At 57.7% G+C, this 11,013-nt stretch overlaps 1 protein-coding gene across 4 annotated transcripts; it reads right to left on the bottom strand.

Moving 5' to 3' along the window:
• On the bottom strand, positions 354-10,490 carry ACOT11 (acyl-CoA thioesterase 11). Of its 4 annotated transcripts, none has more exons than XM_021405535.1 (17): positions 10,216-10,353; positions 7,124-7,199; positions 5,938-6,127; positions 5,090-5,159; positions 4,695-4,755; positions 4,126-4,227; positions 3,541-3,676; positions 3,307-3,466; positions 2,948-3,067; positions 2,730-2,874; positions 2,388-2,443; positions 2,205-2,271; positions 2,043-2,126; positions 1,833-1,966; positions 1,495-1,626; positions 1,297-1,423; positions 354-1,211 (listed from the first exon to the last, which is right to left on the bottom strand). In XM_021405535.1, the coding sequence occupies exons 1-17, from the start codon at positions 10,236-10,238 to the stop codon at positions 1,056-1,058; spliced, it is 1,839 nt and encodes a 612-aa protein (XP_021261210.1). In that variant the 5' UTR covers positions 10,239-10,353; the 3' UTR covers positions 354-1,055. The 4 variants fall into 4 exon arrangements, with proteins under 4 accessions (XP_021261210.1, XP_021261212.1, XP_021261214.1 ...); XM_021405537.1 differs by having other exon boundaries at positions 3,307-3,463; positions 10,216-10,351; XM_021405539.1 differs by lacking the exons at positions 7,124-7,199; positions 10,216-10,353 and adding an exon at positions 10,370-10,490.

Raw genomic sequence — 11,013 nt, 5'->3', positions numbered from 1 at the left:
ATTAAAAAGTGCAGTGCTTTGGGAGAAGGAGAGGTCAGTCAAAGTTTAACATCGGGGTGAATACATCGCTCCGTGCACTTAATCAAGCAGCAGCCATTCCTACAGATAAGTGGGAAGGAGGGCTCGCATCCTGGTGATAAAGAGGCAGGATTGCCCCGAGTTTCAGGAGATAAGGAGTCACTGTAAAAATTGAGTGTTTTGTACCATGTTCAGCTTGAAACGGCTTTATCTGGTGGTGATAAGAGGGCAGGGGAGGTGGAGGCTCACAGGGGATGGCCACAATCCGAGGTGTGGTGCAGATCTCACTGCCAGGGTAGTGGCACTGCAGCCCCCAAAGCAGACACTCAGGCAGGTAAAGGTTTTTCCTTTTGATGCACTTTTATTGCCACTCCTTCCACACAGAGCTGCGGTCAGCAGCAGGACTGCAGGGCAGCACAATGGGATCAGGATGTCAGCCTGGCACGGGCATCCCATCAGTATCTTGGGTTGAAAACCCTAATTATTGGGTGTGAGCAGGGACGTGGTGGCAGCCCACCTTCTGCTTGCAGGAACAGAGAAAGCCTGGCTGCACTAACATCCAATTTCTCACCCAGCAGGGGCATCTACCCCTGCTCTGGGTGGGAGCTGAGGGGCAGTGTGTCCGTGTCCCAGCTCTGCCCTGCAGCCCAGGACCATGGAGCAGCACCTCCTGCAGCGCTGCCTGTATCCCCACTGCTACAAAAACCGGTTTCTCTCATAAAGAAACAGTTAAAAAAAAAAATCAGTATTAGGAAGAATTGGGATTGTACAAAGATTCAAGTAGCATTAGTTGAACTAAAATTCAAGTCCTATTCAGCAGCTTATAAAATTAGGAAGAAAAAAAAAAAGAGGATTGGATGCGAAGTATCAGTGTGAGGGTGGTGTGTCCCTGTGACACCCCTCCGTCCCCATCCCACTGACCTTGCTAAGGCCAAAGCCCCAGCGAGACATGGTCCGAGTGCCACCGCCCTGTCCCCACAGCCCTCTTTGTCAGCCTATCCATCTGTCCATGGACAGCAGCAAAGCCCCTGGCTGGCCTAGAGGTCCTGCAGCCGCGCGATCAGGTCATCCTTGTTCTTCAGCAGGAACTTCTCGCAGGCCTCGAAGGTGGCACAGAAGTTGGAGGACAGCCCCACCACGTTGGTGGTGACGTAGTTGAGGTTCCCTGGCGTCACCTGGTTGTAGTAAGCCACCTGTGATGAGCAGGAGAGGGGCGTCATGGCTGGGTACGGAGGCTGGACCCCCCCAGTGATGCACAAGGCGGCCGCAGCCCCTCACCTTGCCCATCTCCTCCGACTCCGGCCACACGCAGAAGCCAGAGCACAGCGTCTCTCCCCGTGTGTAGTTGGTGCTGGCAGGGTGCGTGGGCAGCGTCACCGACCGGAAGGCCACCACGTAGGGGTCCCTGGGGAGGGGACAGCTGGGTGAGTGGGGCGCAGCCTGGGTGATGGAGACTCTCTGTCACCTACTGCTTACCCTCTGCTGCAGGGTTTCCGCCGGGAGGCCAGGATGACAAAGTCCTGTGGCTTGTTCTCACGGCTGAGCATCTGGCTCAGCACGTGGTAGATGGCGTCATCCTCATCCACCTGCTGCACCAGCTGGGCGCTCCTGCGGGGGGGTGGGACCGGTCACACCGGGAGAACAGCAATGGGCAGTGAGAGCAACCGACAGCCATCAGCCCCAGGGATGGGAACACACGGTTCAAGGCGTGAGAACAGCGCCAGGTGAGATGTTTGGCCCCAGGGAAGCCCGAAGGATGTGCTCTTTGGAAAGGGACAGGTGCCTGCTCCCACGCCATCCCCAGCAGCACTCACTCGTAGTGGCTGTCCCACTCGTACCGGCGCCGCAGGTCAGAGAGCAGGGAGAAGGCCTGGCTGGCCGAGATGCACACCGACATCTCAATGCGGAAGGAGAGGAACTTGTCCTCCTCTAGTGTGTAGATCTGCACCTTGGGGAGCACAGGGTAGGGCTGGGACGTGCACCTGGCATGCCCACACTTTGGGGTACTGGGGCTGGTGCCATACCTTCTCCTTCTCCCTGGCCAGCACCCAGTCAGCTTTGGCTACGAGCGTCTTCAGCGCGGAGACGTTGTTGTAGCTCAGGTACACCTGTGACAGAGCAGCATGTCAGGGCCAGGGGTATCCCCAAAGCACGGGCAGGAGGCAGTGCCACCTGCAGGCACCCACTTTATTGCTTTGGTCCCAGGGCACGGATAGTGGCACCTCCGTCTGCTTGCAGGAGACAACGTATTTCCTGCAGGAAAGAGTCTTCCTTACAGCAGGGCAAAAGCTGGGCTGTCCCTGCTCCCCAGTGCCATGGAAGGCATCTCTCAGCACCCCCCTCCATCCCAGCATCCCACTTATTCTCACCGGTCCAACCGAATCTTCTTCCTCGCACTGGCTTCTCTGTATCGCCTTTCTCCATCCTGATAAATGGGAAAAGCACATCGGGTTAATAGAAAAGGAGGAAAAAAATATATATTTTGTAGAGTGGGTAAAACATTCAGCAGCAAAGGGCTGAAAGGTGAAGCCCCGTACTCTGGAGATTAACTGAGAGCTATTTCAGTGTGCTGGGAGAAGGCACAGAGCCCATCAGCTGATGTCAGTGCCTCCCCAGTAGCAGCACTGCGATCAAGGGATGGACACCGGCTGTGTGCCACTGCAGCAGAGACACGAGGGGCACGGGAGGTACAGGGGGCCTGTGGTACCTACCCCTGGCTGGGGCATGACCATGGGCAGCGCGCGGGGTCGGCCCTCCTCATCCAGCACCACGAAGGTCATGAAGGCGCTGTTGATGTGCCTCCGGCTGACAGACATCTCCTGGTCATATGCCTCGGTGCAGACCCCCACCTCCATGCTGGGGGGGAAGAAGAAGGGGTGAGGCGTGGGGAACCATGAGAGAGGCCAGAGGAGCTGCCACCAGGACTCACCTGTTCTTGAAGGCATTGTTGACGATGGCCTTGAGCACCAGGCGGTCCCCAACCTGTGACGGCCCGCGGAAGTGGAACATCTCGATGGCACGCAGCGTGGGGTGGGCATGGCACAGCCGGCTGCGGGGAAGGTGTCACCCCATGCACTGTGCCCATCACGGCCAGAGCCAGGGGACCCTTGTGGGATGTGTGCCTGCCCTTCCCCATCACCATGCGCATGTGGGACTACCAACCCCCCATGCCATCCCCAAAGGCTGTGTGCCGGGCCCTGTCCCTGTCACCCCACCATCTCCAGAAGGCCCCCACCACCCAGCTGTGGCCCGGTCCACCCGCCCCAATGCCCCCTCCCCTGCAGGCACCTGGCGGCGATGGTGGCCACATTCTCCATCCAGGCCATGATCTGCCCACCGAAGGTGTTGCCCTGGTGGTTGGCGTGCGGCGGCAGCACCAGCTCCACGCTCTCCACTCGTGTCTTCTCAGCTGGCACCACCACACTGCCATCCCTCGTCTCCAGCTCTGCTGGGGAGCACGGGGCTCAGTGCCACGGCTGCCCCCACACCCAGCCCCACACCTCCCTCGGGGACACGCGGTACCGGTGTCACTGGCGCTGCGGGTGAGGAGGTCCTTGAGGGTGTCCTTGTGCACCAGCCGCATCCGGCGGCGCTCGGCCGCGATGCTGTGCTCAATCTTCTCCTCCTCCGTCTGCGGGGTCAGTGGCTTCAGCTTCACCTAGGTGTGGGTGATGGATGGGGTGGGCCCTGCATAGGACTCAGGGGTGGCATGCACCCCGAGCCACATGCAGAGCTGCATAAGCTCTACATGCGTGGCCAGGTTGGTTGTGTTGAGGGAAATGACTCTTCCAGCTTGCTGGAACAGGGTTGTCTGGAGGATGGCCAGATGGTCCTTTTGGGCTGCTTCTACACTTCTACAGAGGGGCCCAGGCACAGAGCAGGGAATGGCAGCAGCACAACCCCAAAATGGTCAGGGCCAGTGGGAAGGTGTCCTCCATGCCCAGAGCCCCAGCATCCCAAACACATGGGCAAGGATGCAGATGGTCACAAAGCAACACATGTCCCCATGGCTCGTGAAAATTCGGGCACAGGCCCACCTGCCCCCAGTCCCCACCACAGAGGTGATTTCCTGCAGGCTGGGTGCAGGTCTTACCGTGCAGCACTTACCTTGGTGCCCTGGGAGCCCTGTGCCACGAAGGTGGCATAAGCCTTGCAGATGCTGCAGTGCTTCCCGCTGCACAGGTCCTCATAGCTCACCTGGATGCCCACCTGGCAGAGGGCACAGCACAGGGCCCCTGAGCCCCAGGGACAGGTGGCAGGGGCTGATGTTCCACTGGCACCACCAGCACAGAGTGGGAGGTTTGCGCTAGCACCTGCAGGGGTTCCTCACCCCAAATATTTTCTCCAGAGGAAGGAGGGGGCTGAAAGCAGTGCGTGAAGCACAGTGATGCCCAGCACAGTTCAAGATCTTGAAACCAAGCATGGGAGAAAGGGAGCAGTTTGGTGCCCAAGCAGCAGCAGGTGCATGGGGAAACGCAGCATGCAGCTCTGCTCCCAGCAGCATCACCCCAAGCTGAGCCAGAGTGAGCAGAATGCATAGCACGGCCCCAGAGCCACAGAGCAGAGCGGCGTGCTGGTGTTCTGCAGGTGGCCGCAGCGCAGGGATTGCAGCTGGAAGGGACAGCAGAATACCAAGGGTGGGCACAAGGGGCAAAGCATGCCTGCAGCACACAGACCTCCATGCTGGAGTTGAAGGCTCGGTTCACTTTGGCTTTGATGTTAACAACTTGCCCAACGCTGAAAAACACAGAGAGGAGAAAGGACAAGGGGTGAGCGGAGGGCAAGGTCCCACAAGTGTGCAGAGCAACTCCTTGCTGAGATGCCACCGTCACTGACCAAATGAGCAAATGTTGTCTTTCTGGCAATAGCAATAGAAAACAAGATGGCCACAGGGTCCTTGCATTCTATCCAGCACCTCACCAGGGGCAGACGTGCCCAGGAGCCGGCAGCCAGGTGTGCTGGCAGCAGGGTGCTGGAAAGCATACTTGGGAGTGGGAGAGCTCTAGCACAGCCCAGCTCTGCCTCAGCTCCACACTCGGCCAAGGGAGGGGGCAGAAAGCAGCGCCTTTACCTAATGGTGTGCTCAAAATAGATGTCATCCATCGAGGCGGTGACGCACGGGCAGCCAGCATGTCTCTCAGCTGAAAAGGAAGAGCAAACAGCATCAGCAGCCTGCAGCAGCGTGCAGAGCTGCCAGGCCAATGTTCAGGGTAACAGCACCCTCAAAACCCCACTCCTGTCTCTGCTCCTTTCCCATCTGTGCCCACTAAGAGCAGCACTTTAGGTTTCCCTACCTCTGTTTTGTGGGTATTTTGCCCAGGGTTCACTGCTGGGGCAGCTCCTGGCCATATCACCCTCAGTGTCTGCCCTGCCCTGATGGTGCTTTCTCAGCAATGCACAACAGCTGATACCATCTACCCCTACACAGCAATACTGTAAAGCCAGCTGCTGGCTTGGCTTCCCCTCGAGACTACAGAAGCATCTCCAAACTGGAGAACTGCCCCAGTTTCCTGGTCTCATCGGTGTGAGTTTGGCTGCCTCGAGGCCATGGGGAGCGCAGCAGTTAGGGGGAAGCAGACACAGACCAAAGAGCTGTGTGCAGCAGAGCCACCTCCCCCTGTCCTGCTGCTGGCTGCTCCATTACTCAGCAGAATGGCACGGCGCCCGGCTGCCGTCAGCACTGCTGCGGGCAGCAGGCAGGGACGGGCATGCTGCTGCCCGCACGCAGCCCCACATCTCCCCACCCCAGCCCTCTCCCTCCACCCCTGCTGTCCCCATGAGAGGATGCCATCGCTTGTTGCTTTCCTTTCCACCACCAAACACTGCTGCAAGCATCCTCAACCAGAGCATTTTCCTCCTCATGCAGGACGAGCTCCCAAAACCCCACTGACAGGCTACAAATGCCCAGGCACAGCTTACCCGAGAGGCATGCAGCCGTGTCGATCCACTTGAGCAGCTGCCCAGCGCTGAGCTCCCCGTGCTGGTTGCTGTGGCAGGGCAGCACCAGTTGGCTCATCTGCACCTCGGTGGGGTTGTGGCTGCCCATGGCCCCCACAGTCTCTTCCTGCTGCTCTCCCGTGTCCTGGGTGCACAGCGGTGAGGTCGAGCCCTGTGGGAAGAGGGGAGGGATATGGTTCATTACCCAGCCTCGTTAGCAAACATGCCCGTGGGATGGGTAAGCATGGGGAGCACGATGCTCTGAACCCCACTGTTTGCTTTTCCCATCCCAAATTTTGGTGCCAGAGGGCACCTGCTCCTCGGCTCTGTACAAATGGGAGAAACGTCCCCCAGGGGATGAAGAAGCTCTGCTTGGCCGGGCAAGATGCTCAGGCAGCTCATCGCTGGGGAGAGGAGAATAAAATGTTACAAATGCAGAGAGTGTCGGTGGGGTCAGCACTGCCCCTGCCCAGCCCCCGGCTCACCCGGCGCAGAGCAGTGTGTAAGAGGGACTGCGATTGAGGCTGTGCTATCAGGAGACTGGATTCACCCTGGAGTGGGCTGCGTTACACAAGGGCTGAACTCAGTGCGCCCAGTGAGTAATTGAGGAGCCATGAGAGCAGTCTGGTCTTCATTACGACGCTTCCTTCCGCTTTCTGCTCTAACAATGTCCCCCATTTATAGCACTTGTTGCAAGATCCCACTTGCAGCAGCTTCTTTCCCCTCTCCTTCTCTCCAGCTGCCTTTGTAAATGCTTTATTCTCAGAACACAGCCTTCCCTCCTACCCCAGGCTCACCGAACACCACTTCGCCTCTCAGAATAGCATTTTCCATCACTGGTCTAACAGGAGCCCTCTGTTTCCATAGCTACTGGTACAAGGCATCCCAGGAACGGCACAAACCTCGGGTTAGCGAAGGCAGCGAGCGAGCCCTATGGAAGGGGCACCTGTCCCGGCAGCCTCGAGCCCCCCACAAACCCCCCGGGTGTCCACAGTGCAAGGACGTGGCTATTTCTGGAAGGCAGCAGGTTCCGGGGTGTGAGCCAGCATTACGCAGAGCTCCAAAGCTTTCTGCAGCACAGTTATGCTCTCCGTGGCTGGGGACGTTCATAGGGATGGGGCACTGCACGCCAGCAGCCCCGGGGTTATTGGCACAGCACACGGGGTACCTGGAGGTCATTGCAACAGAAACTCAGGATGTCTTCAGGGACTACAGAGTTCCCCTTGACCATTTTTAAAAGACACCTGGAAAGGAGAAGAGCAGCTAGGGTTAAAGAAGGGACGGCAAAATGTGGGGCTGTTGCTATAAAGGGGGATCCGGAGCACAACAGAGCAACCACGAGTGCTGGAGCACTCTACGTTGGGATGCACAACTGTTTGGTTTGGGAAGAGCTGGCTAAATCCACGCGTGGGAGCACAGCAGCGTGGAGAGGAAGCTGCCAGCAGCTCGTAAACAGACAAAAGGTGACGGCAGGGCTCAGCACAGCACGCTCGCAGGGTGGTCCTGGCCACAGCCAACCCCACAGTCCACCCCAGAAGGATGGGGAGAGCTGGAGCCCAACCCTGAGCAGAGAACACAGCATGCAGCACAATGGCTGCGGGTCTAAAACCCAAAGGGCAGAGCCAGGTCCCATGCCTGCCATTCTGCAGGGGTCAGCCTGAGGATTTTCCACTCTGCTACATGTGACAGAGGGCTGCGCTTGGAGGCACGGGCATCACAGTGACACCAGGGCAGTCACAAGACCCCGAGGAGCGTGCCCTTGGCACTGGAAGGGCTCACACTGTCCCTGGCTGCCAGCAGGGCAGCAAATGGGAAGCTCCCATCCCTGCCACACCACTGCCCAGCACAGAGCCCAGAATGGAGCACTGGGGACACCTGGCACAGTGGTAGCATCGCAAGGGAAGGCAGTGTGGGGCTGTGGCAAAACCAAGCAGAAAGCTCTTTATATTCAGAATATGGCAGTGCTGACCCTTTTCCAAGCCTCATGGAATCACAGAATCATTAAGGCTGGAAAAGACCTCTCAGATCACCAAGCCCAACCCCACCCCACCCCACCATGCCCACTGCCCATGTCCCTCAGTGCCACATCAGTTCTTGAACACCTCCAGGGATGGTGACTCCACCACTCCCTGGGCAGCGTGTGCCGACGCATTATCGCTCTGAGAACAAATTTCATCCCAATATCCATGCCTGATTGAAGTCTCCACTCCAGCAGTGCCTTGCTTTGCCGAAACCCCACATCTCCAGTTTGCAATTGAGCCTTGGGAGCTTGCTTATGGCTCACCTCTCACCAGCAAGAGCCCAGCACAAGAGTCCATCTACTCCTAGAAAGCAGCCTTTGCTCTCCAGGGTCAGTTTGTAGCAGGCAGTGGTGAGGGTGGCCCCATCCTGCCCCACAGCCATGGTACCCAATGTCAAGGACACATGGTTCAGCACATGCCTTGGAAACCCAAACCCTGTGCTCTCCAATTGCACTCGTGTCACCTTGCTTGTTCCAGCATTAGCAGGAAAGGAAAAAAATTAAAGAGCCACCTGCTTTGCATCTCCCCACTGTTTTGGATGTGGGCGCACGCTCGCTACCCCAGAACACATGGGGAAGGGGAGTGTCAAACCACACCCCTCACAGCACAGTGGAGACCTGCAGCCATTCAGACCAAGGGTATTTATAGAGAATTCGGCTATTGAAACTAAGCGAGCAAGTGTCTGTCCTCATTAAAATCTTCCGTCTTACTCAGCTGTCAAATTTTTAAAGCTGTTGACTGATGCAGCCCCCAGGTCACCATGGCAACGGGATGTATTACCCAGGCGATGATGCTCTTACTCTGTCACCCCTCGAGTGACCCACTTCTACCAAAAAAAAAAAAAAAGTTTGCATTAGGGAAAAAAAAAAACCTTTAGGAGGAATATTTCTCTTGCTTCCTGCTGCACTCACAAAGCCGAGTTGAACTGTGAGCAATTGATCAATAGAGGAAAAGAGGGATGTTTTCTCATTTTCCTTCTGCATGGAGATCCTCAAGTCCTCGAGCCCTAGGAGCACGGTGTTTGGCTGAGCCACCCCCAAAAAGCAGGCTGATGCCGGGGGACCCTGGTGCTGGGTCCCCAAGGTCCTGGCAGAGCAGAGTGCAGTGATGGACACATTGAGCCTCCAGTGCCCACTCTCCCACTGCTCTGATGAGCATTATCCTAAGCCAAACCCAGATTTCCCCCATCCATCTTTGCTCTCCCATCCCCACTCCATCCCCTTGGCGCATGCTGACCCATTCCTGGGAATCTTGAAAGGAAAAAAAGTAGGGGGAAGGAAAGCAGCAACAATGAAGTTCTCTGGGGAGGATTATTGGTGTATAATTGAGCAATAACCATGGTAACAAGCAAATCAGCACGCATTAAAAAATTAACCTGACCTACTTTGGGAAATCCTGCCGTCTCGACAGGACAGTGGGAGAGGTGAGCACCTGGCTGGGGCCAGGAGAGGATGGACGGCATGGCGGGGACAGGGAACAGTCAGATACCTGCAAGAGCTTCTTTGGGAACACATTTCACACCCTCCACTGGGGTTTCATAGAGCAGAGTGAGGTATCAGGCCTGAAAAGCCTGATCCCTTGGATTCCTTTGCTGAGGGCTGTACGTCCGCAGCCACGAGAAACTTTTGGTGCTGCGAGCAACATGGGACCCAGCGTCCTCATCCTCCTCCCATGGCCCCTGCCCATCCCCAGGGCTGCGGGCAATGGGGCCAGCCTGGGAACAAAGTCCCCTGAATGCTGAGTGGGGGACAAAGGTTCCCAGCACCGCTGCCACCAGCCCAAGCAGGGAGCAAAGCTGCGTGTGAGCCCTTACAGGTGCCAAAAGTGCAGGGGACAGACTGTACAAGCAGGGGGACACCCAACAGCATTGCCCAGAGCAGGTGCCAGCCGCACACACGGCTTCCCTGGGGAGGAGACCACCATGGCGAGGACCACCATGGTCAGGACCATCAGTTGTGCCCACCATGGTCCATACCACCGCAATGTCCAGCTGCCCCACAATCCACCAACCCACACTGCCCAAGCCAGCCCTGTGCCCAGTCTTCCCAAATCTTTGCCCCTTTTTAAGGGCAAGGGGTCCATTTCCCCCCCCCCCCCCCCAGATCACTGCCCCAAACCTCTCCCGACACCGATCCAGCCAGAGCAGGCACCGCTCCAATGCCTGCTTGTGCCAGCTCCTCCGTCCCACTCGAAAGTCGCTGTCCCCATGTCACCCTCAGGGCATCCCCTCTGCCCTCACCTCAGCCAGAAGAAGCTGAGCATTTGCAATGCGTCGTGGCGGCAGCAAGAGGAAGAGGAGGAGGAAGAGCAGGAGGAGGAGGAAAAATAAAAGGAGGAGGAGGAGAGGGAGGGAGAAGGGGGAGAAGAAGGAGGAGGAGGAGACGTCCGGACACCTGTGTGCAGTGCGGGGCTCGGCAGCAGCGGGTGTGAGAGCAGCCCTGCGTCCTTGGGAAGCAGCCAGCGCTCAGCCCTTCCTCACAGCGCCGATTCTTAAGGTCGTGCTCTCAGCCCGCAGCCGCTGTGGTTTGCGCGGCGCTGCGCTTGAAGCGGCCCTGATGGGAACGGTAAGAAAAAGTTACCAAAACAAGGAAAGAAATGCAAATCGCCGTGTCACCGCCTGTTGGCTTTTGGGGAGACGTTGTTCCGTGTGTGTTTTGTTTATGCGCTTTTAGCAGGGAACATTTGGCAATCAAGGTACGAGGCGCTGATCAAAGCCCTCACACGCTGCGGCTGGAAAGGCAGGAGCGAAATAACGCAAGGAATCCAGCAGGAAGCAGGGCCTGGTGTTTGGCAGCGAGCTGGGAGCAGCACAGGGCAGGAGGAGCACTGCTGGCGGGCACGGTGCGGGACAAGGTGGCACTTTGGGGCTCAGCCTGCACCCAGCTCCCTCCGAAAAGCTGCTCTCCCAGCGCAATTAGCACACTGCTGTAATTACAGCTCGCAGCCGTCGCCCCTGCAGGGTGTGTCCAGCCGGCACTGCGTGCCCGTCCCTCGCAGACCCTCGATGCGCGGCGCTTACTGAGTGGCTAATTAGCTA

Source organism: Numida meleagris, chromosome 7 (assembly GCF_002078875.1).
Source record: "Numida meleagris isolate 19003 breed g44 Domestic line chromosome 7, NumMel1.0, whole genome shotgun sequence".
Classification (NCBI taxonomy): domain Eukaryota; kingdom Metazoa; phylum Chordata; class Aves; order Galliformes; family Numididae; genus Numida; species Numida meleagris.
Note: the sequence above shows the minus strand (reverse complement) of the source record. Positions and strands in the feature narration are given on the sequence as shown.